We start from the raw sequence: 17,594 nt of genomic DNA, 5'->3' as shown, positions 1-17,594 counted from the left end.
AAACGCTGGTGATACTTGATGCTTTTCCTAAAGCTCCACCTCCTGGAGTCCTATGAGTTTGGAGAATCTTAGCTTGTGCTTTGTAAGATATAGTATGTTCCCAGCCCATGTGGTTGTGGAGAGAAGCCAGACATCATTGGCCGAGTGCAGCTGGAGGACTCAGAAACCAGGAGGTTTACATTTATTATTGTTTTAAATCTCATGACTTTTCAGCCAATCTCATGATTTCCTGACTCCAAGTTTTTGAGTGCTTGGGTTGGTGACACTCAAACCCAGGACTGGCCTGGCATCTGATCAGTCTCTACCACTGCCCCCTGCAGAAGAGCAGAAGCAGAGGCTTTGTTCGCTCCCCTGCCCTAAAGCAGAACGCAAGCCTGGTGCCCAGCATTCAGCAAATAGCAAATTCACTGAAAAATGCATGTTTCAGGGTCCTGAACCTGTTCAAGAATTTGCATTGAATTCAGCCAGTCGTTTCAGCCCCAAAAAGAAACATTTTGGAAATGCTGACTCAGTCTGTTTTAACAATATCCATTCAAAGCGACATTTGAAATGCTTTGTTCAACCTGTTTTTCATATAGTCAAGAAACCAGTTCTCACTGACCCAAGGTTTTTTTTCCTGTTCAACCACAAAACCCCCAAATCAATGATTTGCTCAGCCCAAGCAGAACAGAGCTGTGGCCTGAGCAGGGGGCAGTACCTGGGACAGAGCACCTCCTTGGGCCCGGCTTCGGTGTCAGTGTGGCACCCAGACTCACCTCGGCAGCAGATTGCTTTCTGTTGGACGTGACCAAGTTAGACTCTAACTCCAAGTTGCTTAAATATTTTAGCATCAGGGTGAAATGTTCAGACGTTGCTGACTGTAAGTGAACTAGGTACGTGGGGTAGGTTCACACAGTGTGTGTGTGGGGGGGGGGGGTGTCTGTGTGATGCATGTGTGTATACTAGGGCTGTCAAGAGATTAAAAACATTAATCACGATTAATCGCACGATTAAAAAAATTAATAGAATACCATTTATTTAAATATTTTTGGATGTTTTCTACATTTTCAAATATATTGATTTCAAGCACAACACAGAATACAAAGTGTACAGTGCTCACTTTATATTTATTTTTTTATTACAAATTTTTGCACTCTAAAAATAATAAACAAAAGAAATAGTATTTTTCAATTCACCTCAAACAAGTGCAGTAGTGCAATCTCTTTGTCATGAAAGTGCAACTTACAAATGTAGAATTATGTAAAAAAATCACCCGCATTCAAAAACAATGTAAAACTTTAGAGCCTACAAGTCCACTCAGTCCTACTTCTTGTTCAGTCAATCGCTCAGACAAACAAGTTTGTCTACAAGTTTGTTTACATTTGCAGGCAATAATGCTGCCTGCTTCTTGTTTGCAATGTCACCTGAAAGTGTGAACAGGCGTTCTCATGACACTGTTGCAGCCGGCATCGCAAGGTATTTATGTGCCAGTTGCGCTAAAGATTCATATGTCCCTTCACGCTTCAACCACCATTCCCAGGGACATACGTCCATGCTGATGACGGGTTCTGCTTGATAATGATCCAAAGCAATGCAGATTGATGCATGTTTCATTATCTGAGTCAGAAGGTTGATTTTCTTTTTTGGTGGTTCGGGTTCTGTAGTTTCTGCATCAGAGTGTTGCTCTTTTAAGACTTCTGAAAGCATGTTACACACCCTGTCCTGATCAGATTTTGGAAGGCAATGCAGATTCTTAAATCTTGAGTCGGGTGCTATAGCTATCTTTAAAAACCTTCTTTGCATTTTGTGAAATCTGCAGTGAAAAATTAGAGGGAACACTGATGATGGCCCAGCACATGCTGTTTGTTTTAAGAACACTTTCACTGCAGATTTCACAAAATGCAAAGAAGGTACCAATGTGAGATTTCTAAAGATAGCTATAGCACCCGACCCAAGATTTAAGAATCTGAAGTGCCTTCCAAAATCTGATCAGGACAGGGTGTGTAACATGCTTTCAGAAGTCTTAAAAGAGCAACACTCTGATGCAGAAACTACAGAACCCGAAAAAAGAAAAGGAGTACTTGTGGCACCTTAGAGACTAACCAATTTATTTGAGCATAAGCTTTCGTGAGCTACAGCTCACTTCATCAGATGCATACTGTGGAAAGTGTAGAAGATCTTTTTATACACACAAAGCATGAAAAAATACCTCCCCCCACCTCACTCTCCTGCTGGTAATAGCTTATCTAAAGTGATCACTCTCCTTACAATGTGTATGATAATCAAGTTGGGCCATTTCCAGCACAAATCCAGGGTTTAACAAGAACGTCTGAGGAGGGGGGGGAGTAGGAAAAAACAAGGGGTAATAGGTTACCTTGCATAATGACTTAGCCACTCCCAGTCTCTATTCAAGCCTAATGACAGGTTTCAGAGGAACAGCCGTGTTAGTCTGTATTCGCAAAAAGAAAAGGAGTACTTGTGGCACCTTAGAGACTAACCAATTTATTTGAGCATGAGCTTTCGTGAGCCACAGCTCACTTCATCAGATGTGTACCGTGGAAACTGCAGCAGACTTTATATACACACAGAGAATATGAAACAATACCTCCTCCCACCCCACTGTCCTGCTGGTAATAGCTTATCTAAAGTGATCAGCAGGTGGGCCATTTCCAGCACAAATCCAGGTTTTCTCACCCTCCACCCCCCCACACAAATACACTCTCCTGCTGGTGCTAGCCCATCCAAAGTGACAACTCTTTACATAATCAAGTCGGGCTATTTCCTGCATAGATCCAGGTTCTCTCACTTCCCCCCCCCACCCCCATACACACACAAACTCACACTCCTGCTGGTCTAAACTGACCACTCTCCAAGTTTAAATCCAAGTTAAACCAGAATATCTGGGGGGGGGGGGGGGGGGGGGTAGGAAAAAACAAGAGGAAACAGGCTACCTTGCATAATGACTTAGCCACTCCCAGTCTCTATTTAAGCCTAAATTAATAGTATCCAATTTGCAAATGAATTCCAATTCAGCAGTTTCTCGCTGGAGTCTGGATTTGAAGTTTTTTTGTTTTAAGATAGCGACCTTCATGTCTGTGATTGCGTGACCAGAGAGATTGAAGTGTGGAGAACACTTCAATCTCTCTGGTCACGCAATCACAGACATGAAGGTCGCTATCTTAAAACAAAAAAACTTCAAATCCAGACTCCAGCGAGAAACTGCTGAATTGGAATTCATTTGCAAATTGGATACTATTAATTTAGGCTTAAATAGAGACTGGGAGTGGCTAAGTCATTATGCAAGGTAGCCTGTTTCCTCTTGTTTTTTCCTACCCCCCCCCCCCCAGATATTCTGGTTTAACTTGGATTTAAACTTGGAGAGTGGTCAGTTTAGACGAGCAGGAGTGTGAGTTTGTGTGTGTATGGGGGTGGGGGGGAAGTGAGAGAACCTGGATCTATGCAGGAAATAGCCCGACTTGATTATGTAAAGAGTTGTCACTTTGGATGGGCTAGCACCAGCAGGAGAGTGTATTTGTGTGGGGGGGTGGAGGGTGAGAAAACCTGGATTTGTGCTGGAAATGGCCCACCTGCTGATCACTTTAGATAAGCTATTACCAGCAGGACAGTGGGGTGGGAGGAGGTATTGTTTCATATTCTCTGTGTGTATATAAAGTCTGCTGCAGTTTCCACGGTACACATCTGATGAAGTGAGCTGTGGCTCACGAAAGCTCATGCTCAAATAAATTGGTTAGTCTCTAAGGTGCCACAAGTACTCCTTTTCTTTATTCAAGCCTAAGTTAATTGTATCCAATTTGCAAATGAATTCCAATTCAACAGTCTCTCGCTGGAGTCTGGATTTGAAGCTTTTTTGTTGTAATATCGCAACTTTCATGTCCGTAATCGCGTGACCAGAGAGATTGAAATGTTCTCCGACTGGTTTATGAATGTTATAATTCTTGACATCTGATTTGTGTCCATTTATTCTTTTACATAGAGACTGTCCAGTTTGACCAATGTACATGGCAGAGGGGCATTGCTGGCACATGATGGCATATATCACATTGGTAGATGTGCAGGTGAACGAGCCTCTGATAGTGTGGCTGATGTTATTAGGCCCTGTGATGGTGTCCCCTGAATAGATATGTGGGCACAGTTGGGAACGGGCTTTGTTGCAAGGATAGGTTCCTGGGTTAGTGGTTCTGTTGTGTGGTATGTGGTTGCTGGTGAGTATTTGCTTCAGGTTGGGGGGCTGTCTGTAGGCAAGGACTGGCCTGTCTCCCAAGATTTGTGAGAGTGTTGGGTCATCCTTCAGGATAGGTTGTAGATCCTTACTAATGCGTTGGAGGGGTTTTAGTTGGGGGCTGAAGGTGATGGCTAGTGGCGTTCTGTTATTTTCTTTGTTAGGCCTGTCCTGTAGTAGGTGACTTCTGGGAACTCTTCTGGCTCTATCAATGTGTTTCTTCACTTCCGCAGGTGGGTATTGTAGTTGTAAGAATGCTTGATAGAGATCTTGTAGGTGTTTGTCTCTGTCTGAGGGGTTGGAGCAAATGCGGTTATATCGTAGAGCTTGGCTGTAGACAATGGATCGTGTGGAGTGGTCAGGGTGAAAGCTGGAGGCATGTAGGTAGGAATAGCGGTCTGTAGGTTTCCGGTATAGGGTGGTGTTTATGTGACCATTGTTTATTAGCACTGTAGTGTCCAGGAAGTGGATCTCTTGTGTGGTCTGGACCAGGCTGAGGTTGATGGTAGGATGGAAATTGTTGAAATCATGGTGGAATTCCTCAAGGGCTTCTTTTCCATGGGTCCAGATGATGAAGATGTCATCAATAACCCGAACCACCAAAAAAGAAAATCCTTCCCCACTCTGAACTCTAGGGTACAGATGTGGGGACCTGCATGAAGGACCCCCTAAGCTTATTTTTACCAGCTTAGGTTAAAAACTTCCTCAAGGTACAAACTTTGCCTTGTCCTTGAACCGTATGCTGCCACCACCAAGCGTTTTAAACAAAGAACAGGGAAAGAGCCCACTTGGAGACGTCTTCCCCCAAAATATCCCCCCAAACCCTACACCCCCTTTCCTGGGGAAGGCTTGATAAGAATCCTCACCAATTTGTACAGGTGAACACAGACCCAAACCCTTGGATCTTAAGAACAATGAAAAATCAATCAGGTTCTTAAAAGAAGAATTTTAATGGAAAAAAAGGTAAAAGAATCACCTCTGTACAATCAGGAGGGAAAATACTTTACAGGGTATTCAGATTCAAAATGCAGAGGATCCCCCTCTGGGCAAAACCTTAAAGTTACAGAAAACAGGAATAAACCTCCCTCTTAACACAGGGAAAATTCACATAAAATGAAAGATAAACTTATCTGCCTTGCCTGGCTTACCTATACTGGTTGCAATATTGGAGACTTGGATTAGTATGTGTTGGAGAAGATGGATTTCTGTCTGGCCCCTCTCAGCCCCAAGAGAGAACAAACATGTAAACAAAGACCACAAACAAAAGCCTCCCCCCCCCAGATTTGAAAGTATCTTGTTCCCTTATTGATCTTTCGGGTCAGGTGCCAGCCAGGTTAGCTGAGCTTCTTAACCCTTTACAGGTAACAGGAAGTTGCCTCTGGCTAGGAGGGATTTTATAGCATTGTATACAGAAAGGTGGTTACCCTTCCCTTTATAGTTATGACAGTCTCTAAGGTGCCACAAGTCCTCCTGTTCTTTTTGTGGATACAGACTAACACGGCTGCTGCTCTGCAACCTGTGTTTCTAAAAGCTCTGCCCTAGGGATTATTGTGGGGCAGGTCTCTGGCCTATACGATTCAGGAGATCAGACTAGGTCACACTGGTCCCTTCTGGCCTTGGAACCTACGAGTCTAAGGCTGTGTCTACACTGCCACTTTCAGAACTAAAACTTCTGTTGTTCAGGGGTGTGAAAAAACAACCCCCTGAGCGACAAATGAAAAGTGCCAGTACAGGCAGTGCTTTATGGCCATGTTCCCACCAATAAAGCTACCACCACTCGTTCGGGGTGGCTTTTTTAATCCCTCTCCCCCACCAGTAAAGCGTGTCTACACTGCCCACGTCACCGCGCGGCCGTGCTGTGGCCACGCTGCAATGTGGATAGTGTAGACACTCCCTAAGAAAGGGGAATAGTGTTCTTACAGATTCTGGGTTTAAGGGATTAGTCTTGGAACTGAGATGTAAAGTAAGACAGGGAGCCTGCAGGGGCTGAGGAGCGCCCTGGGACAGCACCTGTCCACAGGCAGGAAGATGGGGCAGAGAGAAGTGTATCTCATGGGATACAGAAGGGCCAAGGTTTAGGTAATGATACTGGTTTTGGGGGCTGGGGGATTGGAGATGTCCCCCACACGGGGGATCCTTCCACTCCCCCTGCTGGGGATCTCAAGGAATAGCTTGAAGATGCTCTTCCAAGGAGCACTTCTCCCCAGCTGTGTTGTGTTTCCATGTCATTGTCCAGCTGGCAATTATGAGGCGTGAGCTCTGTGAGCTGTATGGATTTCCCAGCATTTCTGGAACACATAGATTTGATCCCTAGAGAGCAAGACTCGGCTTCAACAACACAAAACTGCACATCAAATAGAAACCATGCAGTGTCTCACCCTCTAAACACGAGCAGGAGGGCGCCAGGATTGCGAGAGAGAGTTCCTGGAATCAGCCAGAGAGCATGAAGGTGTTTGCAGCCATGAGAAGGAGATTGATTGCAAACAGGGATTCTGGACACATTCGAGGTTTCCAATAAATACATTTTCCTGAATCCAAAGGAACCACAAGCACTTCAGCCCCAAGAGAGGTGTCTGCACGGGAGACCAGAACCGGAGGAGTCAGAGCAAGGTGCAGAAATCTGGAGAGCTTGTGGGTGGTGTAGATGGGAAGGGGAACAGAGTGGAGTCAGGTCATGCTCCATGTACTGGGGGAGCAGAGTGGATGGTTGTGACACTTGGGCTGTAACTTTTCCCTGCTTAGGAATTTATCATGGAAACTCGGTCAAATTAGTTTCAACAAAGAACGTTATGAACAGGTGCAAGAGAACCGCAGAGACACTGGGCTAGTCAGAACCAAACAGGCCACGTTGATGTCATCCAAGGACTGCTGAAATGATGCTAAGTAAAAACAGATGATGATGTGGAGCCAAAATTGGGATGTTGGATATTAGGCCTAATTGGAGGAGAAAATAATGAGGGGCTGAACCATTCCACCCACCCTTCCCTGTGTGGATCCTTAAAGAAAGAGCGTTTTGGGGGGAAAGACAGAACGAACAGACAGAAGAGGAAGAAAAGATGGAGGCTACTGAAGTAAGCTTCACCATCATAGGTACCACCCCCGCCCCCATTTCCTGGGACCCTGGGCCTTCGTCATCCTGCTCCTGAGAGATGTCCTGACCAGATCGAGCCAGAGGGAGGAACCTAGCTGACATCACCACCTCTCTCAGCTCCAGCTGAATTCCCAGCGCCTGGCATGACAGTTTTACTACCTTGACACTGTCAAACAAGGGCTTTTCCGTCTAAAATCACATTTTACAGCAGCTCATGCCCACCTCAGCCAACTTCATCTCTTTTCCCGGAAAAGACAGGCTCTCCCCTTGTATCAGGGGAGGAGGAAGCAGAGAGGAAGCCGGGCACTCGCTGTGTATTTGGGGGCGGGAGCAGAGAGGAGGTCAGAGAGGAGGCTGGGCACTCGGTGTGTATCGGGGAAGGGGGGAGCAGAGAGGAGCCCAGCATTTGCTGTGTTTCGGGGAGGGGGAGCAGAGAGGACGCTGGGCACTCGCTGTGTCTCGGGGAGGTGGGGAACAGAGAGGAGGCCGGGCACCCGCTGTCTATCTGGAGGGTGGGGGATAGAGAGGAGGCCAGGCAGTTGCTGTGTACTATTTACTATGGCTAAACATAAATGTGTCCAAAGAATGCAGACCACAGGTACAGGATGGGGGACTCTATCCTGGGAAGCAGTGACCGTGAAAACGATTTCAGGGGGTGGATAATCAGTTGAACATGAGCTCCCAGTGCTACACTGTGACCAAAAAAGCGAATGCATTCTTGAAATGCATAAACAGGTGTGATGAAGTGGGACTGTTCTTAATGTTTCCTCTGAATAGTGTGGGGGTGCCTCAGTTTCCCCTATGCAGTTCTTAAGTATCTAGGTGGTGGGATAAGGGTGTATGATCGTTGCAGAGCCCTAGAGGGCAGGTATGTGCAGGGGTCTGGACACAGAGAATGGCCAACACCCTGTTTCCTGGCAACTGATGGCCTGGGCCCTTCCCCGCTGCAAGGTGAGAGCTAAAGGGTTGGAGAATAAAGGAATCAGGTGACATTCTGGCCCGGAAAGGGACAAAGCCCAGAGGAGGAGGGGCTGCAGGGGGAGGCAGTTTGGGGCTGGCTGGGGACTAGGAGTGAAGTGCAGACATGGTTGTCTGGCTCACTGCCCCCCAAAATGGACTCAGCTGAGGGGTCCTGTTCTCTGCACCTACAAGCTCTGTATTAGACCATGTTCCTGTCATCTAATAAACCTCTGTTTTACTGGCTGGCTGAAAGTCACGTCTGATTGCGGAGTTGGGGTGCAGGGCCCTCTGGCTTCCCCAGGACCCCACCTGGGCGGACTCGCTGTGGAAGCACATGGAGCGGCAGAGAGGGTGCTGAATGCTCCGAGGTCAGACCCAGGAAGGTGGAAGCTGTGTGAGCTGTGGGTCCTGCAGACAGTCTGCTCACAGAAAGGAGACTTCCCCAGAGTCCTGACTGGCTTCATAGGGAGCAGTTCCAGAGCATCGGCGGGGGACTCCGTGACAACAGGGAATCTCGAGTCGGAGCAGAGAAGTTATTTTACCTCTGTGTTGGGCACTGGTGCGACTACTGCTGGAATCCTATGTCCAATTCTGGTGTCCACAACTCAAGAATGATGTTGATAAACTGGAGAGGGGTCAGCCAAGAGCCACAAGAACAATTAAAGGATTAGAAAACCTGCCTTACAGTGAAGGGGCTTAATCTATTTAGCTTAACAAAGCGAAGGTTAAGAGGTAACTTGATCCCAGTATATAAGTACCTCCATGGGGAAGAAATCAATCTAGCGGAGAAAGTTATACCACGATCCAGTGGCTGGAAGTTGAAACTACACAAATTCAGATGGGAAATAAGGCATACATTTTTATCTGTGAGAGTAATTAACCACTGGAACAATTTACCAAGGGTTGTAGTGGATTCTCCATCACTGACAATTTTTAAATCAAGATTGGATATGTTTCTAAAAGATCCACTCTGAGAATTATTTGGGGGCAGTTCTCTGGCCTCTGTTATACAGGGGCGGGGGGCGGGGTCAGGCTAGATCAGAGGTGGGCAAAGTACAGCCCAGGGGCCGCATCTGGCCCTTCAGACATTTTAATCTGGCCCTTGAGCTCCTGCCGGGGAGGGTGGTCCGGGGCTTGCCCTGCTCTGGCACTTCAGATGAGGAGCGGGGTCGGGGGCTTGCCCCTCTCCATGCATGCTGTGGCTCCATGCAGCTCCCGGAAGCAGCAGCATGTCCTCTCTCCAGCTCCTACGCGGAGGGGCAGCCAGAGGGCTCCCCACGCCACCCCTGCAGCTCCCATTGGCCAGCACCCCCATCCAGAGCCCTCAACCCCTCCCACACCCAACCCCCAATTTTGTGAGCATTCATGGCCTGCCATACAAGTTCCATACCAAGATGTGGCCCTCGGGGCAAAAAGTTTGCCCACCCTGGACTAGATGATCACAATGGACCCTTCTGGCTTTGGAATCAATGAGCCTATGAGCTAGGTAGATCTGCAGCATCATGAGAGGATGGGCAGGGACTGCGATTAGTGGGGACTTGCTGACCAGCATGCCCTGCCTGGAGCGTTGCACCCCCTGTACCATGGTCCCCCTAGAGACTGCTGGAACAGGGCTCCCTTCTGGTGGATGCTTGAGCCATTAAAAAACAAAGGAAATTACTGGACAAAAACATTATTAGTATGAGGTTAAGGTTCAGAGCGTGCCCACAGATTGGTCAAATTAGGGTACAAATCCTCACAAGAATGGGGTGGTTATCAAAAACCAACCGGTAAGCAGCCAGGCTATTCAGAGCCAAGGTAACTTTACAGCGAAGCAAACATATCAAAGCATGCAAATCCACAGAAAAAGAGGGCAAACCACCTTGTAGTGATACTCCAAGGTGATCTGAAATGGAGTCAGGCTTAGCCATTCGCCAAGATCTTCACACAAAGCTAGAATGCCCCATGCACATGACCAACAGCTGTATTCTGCAGATTCGTGCTCAGATACATGGATGACTCCTGGGGCTGCCGTTCCCTACACTCTGCTGCTTACTCAGGGGCTGGTCCTGACAGAGGCCACTCAGCACAGCACAGGATCGGACCCTGCCAATTCCACATGCCAAGATGCTCTCTTGGCTGAGTTATCGACTGAGTCTCTGCTTACAGAACTGGAATCACTCTGATCTTAGTTTGCTGGGATTTTAATCTTTCTTGCTCTCATAATGTCAGTCACAGCAGGCCACCGGAGCACATCCCAGATCACTTGCCATCTGCTTGTGGAGGTGCCCAGCTGGGCCACTGATCTTCCCTGCACGAGTCCAGGCTGCACTGACCAATGCTTTGGGGTTGGAAAGTCCATTGCATATTCCCACAGTTTGTCCTTTAGTCAGTCTGTCATGCAGGGGCCACAGATCAGTGCCCACAGGAGGGACAAGCCCCCAGGGCCAGAAGGAGCTGGAGAGCTCCGCTTCAGGTCTGGGGGACAGGGGCAAGGAGCAGCAGTACTATTGTCCTTTCTAAGAAGAAAACCTCACTTGTTTTCTCTGGGATGCCGAGCAAAGAGACTTGCCTTTATTTAACCCTAAACTTCCAACTCAGATCTCAATACCAAGACAGGCACATGGGTCCCGGCCCATGGCAGCGAAAGGAAAGGCATGGGCTAGACATTCGAGGGGGTGAGGGGAGATTAGATAGATAGATAGATAGATTAGATAGATAGGCAGGCTCAGTGAGAACAACGGTTTGTCCCAGGCTCAGCCCAGCTCTCCATGCTGGTGCCATCTGAATGAAGACTCTCACCAACATACCAGGAAGGAGAAGTATCCAGGCCCATGTGGTCCAGTGAGAAGAGGGCATATTTCCTTGGCAGTCCGGAGCCTTCTTCTTCCAGGTGGGATCAAAGAGCTGAGGTCTGAGTCTTTGTCTGACTCCCAGTCCCAGTCCTCCTGTCCTGGAAGTGTTACAGCTGTGCCCGCCCGAGACAGCAGGTCCTTAGTCAGCAACAGGCAGAGAGCTAGCTTTCAGATTCCTTTCACTTCCTCTGTCCTCCAGTTCAGATTCTTTCAACCAGATAAAAGCAAACAGATAATACAGCAAGGGACAGGGTCCCAAAGTCCAAAGATCCACCCAAAGTCAGCAGCAGTGACAGACAATATCAGAGAATCCAGCCTAGGCCTGCTCCCCTGGCACACTTCTGGGTAAGGCTGGGGCTTGAAAAGGACTGGAAAAGAAGCAGCATAGGGGCATGTGCCTTGCTTTGCTCCTGCCGGCTCTTCTGAGGGCCTGAAAGGAGATTTGTCTAGCCGGGTGTTTATGCTAGAAAGGTCAGGGATACAGGGTCTCCCTGGAAGTCTCACAGACCCAAAGATCTGGCATAGGGGCATCCTCTGCTCTCAGATGGCAGGAGTGGGGCACAATCGTTCACATTCAGATGTTTAAGGTCACCAGGTTTACGAAGCCAGGCAAAATTTAAGGGCTTTAAACAACCTGAGTGAAATCCCCTCCCCTCTCAAGTGCTCAGCTTGCAGCTCCTTGGGAGATCATCATCCTGCAAGTTCCCCAGCTGGCCACAGAGCCTTTTAGAAGAAAGAAACAAGGGAGATAAAACCCAAATGTATACCTTAAAGAACAAGCAGCAGACAAACAAACCCCTTCGCAGGCCCTCTTTCTGCATCATAAAGCCACACACAAGGGCACAGAGCCAATTCTTTTCCTTTGCGGCTGACTTTAGTCCAGGCCAGAGGGAGGCTGTGGGGCTCAGGTGGGGGCCTGCCAGAACAGAAGTGCAGGAGACAGATGGACTTTCCTTTCCTTTCCCCAGTCTCCTGGCCTGGTTGGGGCAGAGGAGGGCAGGGCTTGGGCCCCACTCACCCCAGTGCCTGCTCTTACATTTTCCCTCCGATTTTGGTACTTTTTGACAACTGCAAGTTAAACACACTATGAGCCTGACCCACACTCAGTATTGTAGCCAGTCATTAACATGCACAGCTAGGGCTGGGGGACATCCTCAGAGGGAGGAGTGACCAGATCCAAGCCCCCCTGGCTCCCGGATTACACAGCCACTTCTTGTTCTCCGGACAGTTCCTGCTGCAGGAGCTGGGTGGGCTGCAGGAGTGGAGCTGTCTCCGAGCACCTGCGTTTGCTGCTCCTGGTGCAGGAGCACAGTCATAGACTCATAGAATATCAGGGTTGGAAGGGTCCTCAGGAGGTCATCTAGTCCAACCCCCTGCTCAAAGCAGAACTAATCCCCAATTTTTTCCCCAGATCCCTAAATGGCCCCCTCAAGGATTGAACTCACAACCCTGGGTTTAGCAAGCCAATGCTCAAACCACTGAGCTATCCCTCCCCCCCGCCTATAACACCCCAGCACGCCAGAGTCCTCGCTGGCTTTACTCAGATATCGTGTGAGGGCCACCCATAGGGTCGACTCTCAGGGCTGGTGATGACCTTGGTGCAGAGGGTGTAGCTGTGACCGGGGCAGGTTATCAGCCACTTGCTGAGTGGAATTTATCCTTCTGCCCGACCTGCATGGGTGAGACTGATTGCCAGTCCTGTCGCTGTCTCTCTTCTGGCACAACCTCCTGGAGCACAACGCCGCCTGCGGTGCCTGACTCGAGGAGCACGTTAGATGTTGGCGCTGGGGTTTTTAATCCGTCTGACCATGAGCCTGATAAAGAATCAGGGTGTGCTGCAACAGCCTAACACGGACAAGCATGGATCTGCTGAATCTAGTTTCTTATCAAGCTCTTTGCCACCTTCCTGCCAGCCCATTAGTCAGGGCTTACGGTGGCTGGCATTAACACAGCTGTCAGAACCGCTGAGGACAGACATGAACTGTAAGCCACGCCCCGTCATTCACTCCTCTGGGTTCCCCTCCTGCACTGCCCAGGAGGAAGAAAAGCAACCGCCAAGCTCAGGCCTTCCTCCAGCTGCACTGGGAAGGAGAGAGGCAGAGCTCCAGCTCCCCTGGGGCAGGGGAGGGAAAGGGAGGGAGAGGCAGCGGGGCAGCTGGAAGAGGAGACATTGCAGCAGGAGAGTGGCAGGGGAGGCACAGAGAATGCATGGAGCAAAGAGAGCACTCAGTGGGCAGGGACAGCCAGCCATGCTCAGCAAGTCGATGGTGGAGGGCCTGGCAAAGACACAGCTGGGCACAGCTGTAGATAAATCTCTGCATTAAGCATTATCCACATATAACATCTATTTTCATACACTTTGTATCAGATCCTTATATAGAAACTTTGTATTGAACCTTGATATAATGTTATAGCCCCTAAAATAGTATAATTAAGGTAGAAGAAAAATGTCTTTTTTCTAGGAATAGAATTAGATCTCCCCCCCCACACACACACACTTTGTAATCAATTGCCCTGTTGAATGAATGAGGTGTGAATGAGTAAGGTGTGGAAGGCAAGCACCTCCAGACAGCTGCGACAGTTGGAGAGGGGATGGAAGCCAGACCCAAGAACAATAAAACTTGTCAAATGGACTCACTACAGAACAGCAGACATATTGACGGCCTTGGGGATTAGAAGCAAACACCTTCTTTTGGGAACACCCTCTTTGCAGCATTTGGACACCACCCAGAGGGAAGCAGCACAAAGGACCAAGGGATACAGACCAACCGACACAGACACAGATTTTGAATCTGGTATAGATTTGCATGAGAGGGAAGCTGCTATAAAAGTGAGGTGGCTTGCAGAGGACCCCGGGTCTCGTCTTGTTAACATCAGAGCATCAATCCGGATTGGCAGAAGCCCAGCTCCACCCGTCCCCGATCTAACTCACCTGGCCAGTGAAGTTAAGGGGAACAACTAGTTGGTAACAACAACAAGACGGAGTGTGCTTGTGTGTGTGTGAGAGAGAGTGCATGAGTGTAATATATATCATATGCAAATGATACAGTGTTGACTGATATATGTATTACCAATAAATGTGGTGTTTTGCCTTATTCCCCCTGAACAGATCCTGTGCAGTACTTTAAGTACAACATAGGCACATGCCATCAGCTTCCAGCAGCTGGAACATCTCACACGCCTCCTGACAGTCCTCCCCGCCCTTCCCCCTGCTGCCAGAGCACTGCCCTCCTAGTCCTCACCCAGCATGTTCCCCTCTCCCAGCCCTGGTCTATGGCAGGCCCGAGAGCCTGAGTCTCATCGCATGAGCCCAGCACAGAACCAAAGTTCCCGGGAAACATGCCCAGTTTCCTCCCCTAGCCAGCCACCAGCCAGCTGCCTGTGAAGAGCAACACTGGTGCATGTGGCACACAGAGCCATGCAGCTGTCAGAGCGCGCCGAGGGCCCCCGGCAGTTATGGAAACGTAATAATGGCTCATAAAATGGCATTGGAGCAGTTTGTGTAGCGAGCCAGCTCCAGGACAGAGGGAAGAGTCAGCTGCTCCCACTCTCCCCTTGTAGAGCAGGGGCACTGCGAACCGTATCAGCTCCCTTCTCCCAGCCGCAGTCGTGCCTTGAGGGGATCGTGCCTGGGGACAGGCCGGGGTGCAGCAGAAAGGTCCTGCAAAGCCAGCACACAGGAATTCTGGGGAGTTGCGGGAGGCTAGCCTGCTGGTCAGGGGGTGTTACCGGGCCCCTCTGTTCCTATGTCTGTTCCAGCTCCAGCTTCCCAACCTGGCTCTGCAGCTCAAAGCTGTGAGACTCATGCTGTGAGCTCCAAAGGTTTGTGGTTCGGTCGCTGGTGTAAGGCCAGGAGGGTGGGTGTCACATACGCACACAGCCATCTTTCCACTGAGCTCCAGCGGGCGTCTCAGCCCATCCTGCCGCTGCTGAGGGGTTGTTGGCATGGCACCCATCTCTGCCAGCTGGGGTCTATGCTCTTGTTAGCCCAGGGAGCCACGGCGAGGCACTGCGGGTGCCCTGGAGTACGCTGTGCCCCCCTCACCTCTTCACCTTCTGAAAACCCTGCACGTTGCCAACCTCAGTATCCAGGAGGTGACCACAGTGCCTTCGTGCTGGAGCCGGTCCTGCTGGCACAGCCCTGCCTCCTGTGGCAACCAGCGAGCCAGCAAATGAGCTGCCAGCACAGCCAGGGATGCTCCTGTCATGCTCCAGCCCCACTTCGGGAAGCCACATGTGTGCTGGCCAGTTAGCCTGGAACAAGCTCTAGAACCAGTCACCGAGTGACCCTGAGCCCAGCTGGGAGGGGTCCACTGAACCACTGAAGAGCCTCTAGGGCATGACAGTGGTGTACCCGCGTCCACTGAAATCAGTCTCTCCTTATGCAGCTCAGTGCATGGGTACATCCTTGTGTGTGCTGAAGCCCTGAGCACACTGGCTGACCCCATCCTCTTGTCTCCCTTCCATTCCCGGGCCATGGGTGACTGACCAGAGCCCTGGCAGTGGCCAGCAGCCTGCCCTCACCCCGGGCACCTCACCAATTCTGCAGAAGCCCGATGCTTACTGCCCTCGCTACACAGCTGCACCGGGCCTACCTTGTCTGGGATGCACACCTGAGAAGCTTGGTGAGAGATCAACGGCACATGCCCAGAGCGCACCGCTAACAGGGTCACAGCTTGGTCAGTCGAACCCACTTCCCCCCACAGCAATGAGAGCCTCCACACCTCACTGAAGACATGCAAGCCGTACGCCGTTTTGGCCCTTCCCCATGGGAAATCCATGCTCAATGGCAGTTAGCACCCTCTGGCTCAGATTTTGTTACCAGGAGACACATACAGCTGTGCACATAGAAACACACTCAGCATACACACAAACTTGAACACCCACACACAAGTGCTTATGCACACACACACACGCACGCACACACACAAAAACACAAACTGGTGTACCGCCCCCCAAAACTGTACACACACAGCATGCACACAAAAATGCATGCACACACACCTGCGTGTACATTCACATAGACAGAGCTACACACACACACACAGATACATGCAAGGATACAGACCCTCTCCCCTTATAAATAATTCCTGCTGTGAAAGCTCAGTTATTGTCAGGAAGCAGGGCCTTCAGCAGAGCCAGTCTCCAGGCCACCTAACGAACGCAGCTGGCATGCAGTAGGCAGGGTGGCCAGATGTCCGGTTTTCAACCAGAACACCCAGTTGAAAAGGGACCCTGGTGGCAGTGCTGACCGGGCCATTAAAAGTCCGGTAGGCAGCGCAGCAGGGCTAAGGCAGTCTCCCTGCCTGCCGTGGCTCTGCATGGCTCCGGAAGCAGCAGCATGTCCCCCCTCCGGCTCCTATGCCTAGGGGAAGCCAGGGGGCTCCGCACGCTGCCCCTGTCCCAAACACCGCTGTGCAGCTCCCATTGGCCAGGAACCACAGCCAATGGGAGATGTGCAGGGCTGCGCCACCGCGTAGGAGCCGGAGGGGATAGCCACCTGTAGCCTGAACCTCCTCCCGCGCACCAACCCCCTGCCCCAGCCCTGATCCCCCTCCCGCCCTCTGAACCCCTCAATCCTAGCCTGGGGCACCCTCCTGCACACCAAACCCCTCATCCCCAGCCCCACCCCAGAGCTCACACTCCCAGCAAGAGCCTTCACCCTACCCCCGCACCCCAACACCCTGCCCAGCCCTGATCCCACTCCCGCCCTCCAAACCCCTCAGTCCCAGCCTGGAGCACCCTCCTGTACCCCAAACCGCTAATCCCCAGCCCCACCCCAGAGCCTGCACCCCCAGCCAGAACCCTCATCCCCCCCATGCCCCTGCACCCTGCCCCAGCCCTAATCACCCTCCTGCCTTCCTAACCCCTCCGGTCCAGCCCGGAGCATCCTCCTGCACCCCAAACGCTTCATCCCCAACCCCACCCCAGAGCCTGCACCCTGAGTCGGAACCCTCACACCCCCACAACCATACCCGGAGTCCCCTCCCACACTCAGAACTCCTCATTTCTGGCCCCACCCTGGAACCCGCACCCCCAGCACAAAGCCCGGACCTCCTCCCACACCCCAACGCCCTGCCCCAGCCCAGAGCCCCTCCTGCACCCTGAACTCCTCATTTCTGGACCCACCCCAGAGCCCTCACCCCCTCCCACACCCAAACCCCCTGAGCCAGCCTGGTGAAAATGAGTGAATGAGTGAGGGTGGGGAGAGCAAGCAACAGAGGGAGGGGGGATGGAGTGACCAGGGGGTGGGGTCTCGGAGAAGGGGTGGGGCAAAGGTGTTTGGTTTTGTGCAAGTAGAAAGTTTGCAACCCTAGCAGCAGGCTGCCTGATTGGCTACGTCGCCAGCCTGGCTGGAGCACTCAGCAGACCAGCTCTTAAGCCCAGCAACAGTAGCAGTTCAGAGGCTGCTCAAAGCATTCACCCACGGCTGCCTTAGCTGCTGTTCCATGTTCCCGCTCTGCTCCTGCCTTGACTCCAGCCTCCCCCC

At 50.7% G+C, this 17,594-nt stretch overlaps 1 protein-coding gene across 1 annotated transcript in view; it reads right to left on the bottom strand.

Annotated features, from left to right (window-relative positions):
• Positions 1-11,316, bottom strand: part of XPNPEP2 (X-prolyl aminopeptidase 2) — a 38,668-nt gene extending 27,352 nt beyond the window's left edge. Inside the window, exon 1 of the mRNA XM_048865291.2 lies at positions 11,060-11,316. Coding sequence (XP_048721248.1) covers positions 11,060-11,108 — 49 coding nt within the window. The 5' untranslated portion in view covers positions 11,109-11,316. The remainder of the gene's footprint in view (positions 1-11,059) is intronic.
• Positions 11,317-17,594: the final 6,278 nt, after the last annotated feature.

Source organism: Caretta caretta, chromosome 9 (genome assembly GCF_965140235.1).
Source record: "Caretta caretta isolate rCarCar2 chromosome 9, rCarCar1.hap1, whole genome shotgun sequence".
Classification (NCBI taxonomy): Eukaryota; Metazoa; Chordata; order Testudines; family Cheloniidae; genus Caretta; species Caretta caretta.
Note: the sequence above shows the minus strand (reverse complement) of the source record. Positions and strands in the feature narration are given on the sequence as shown.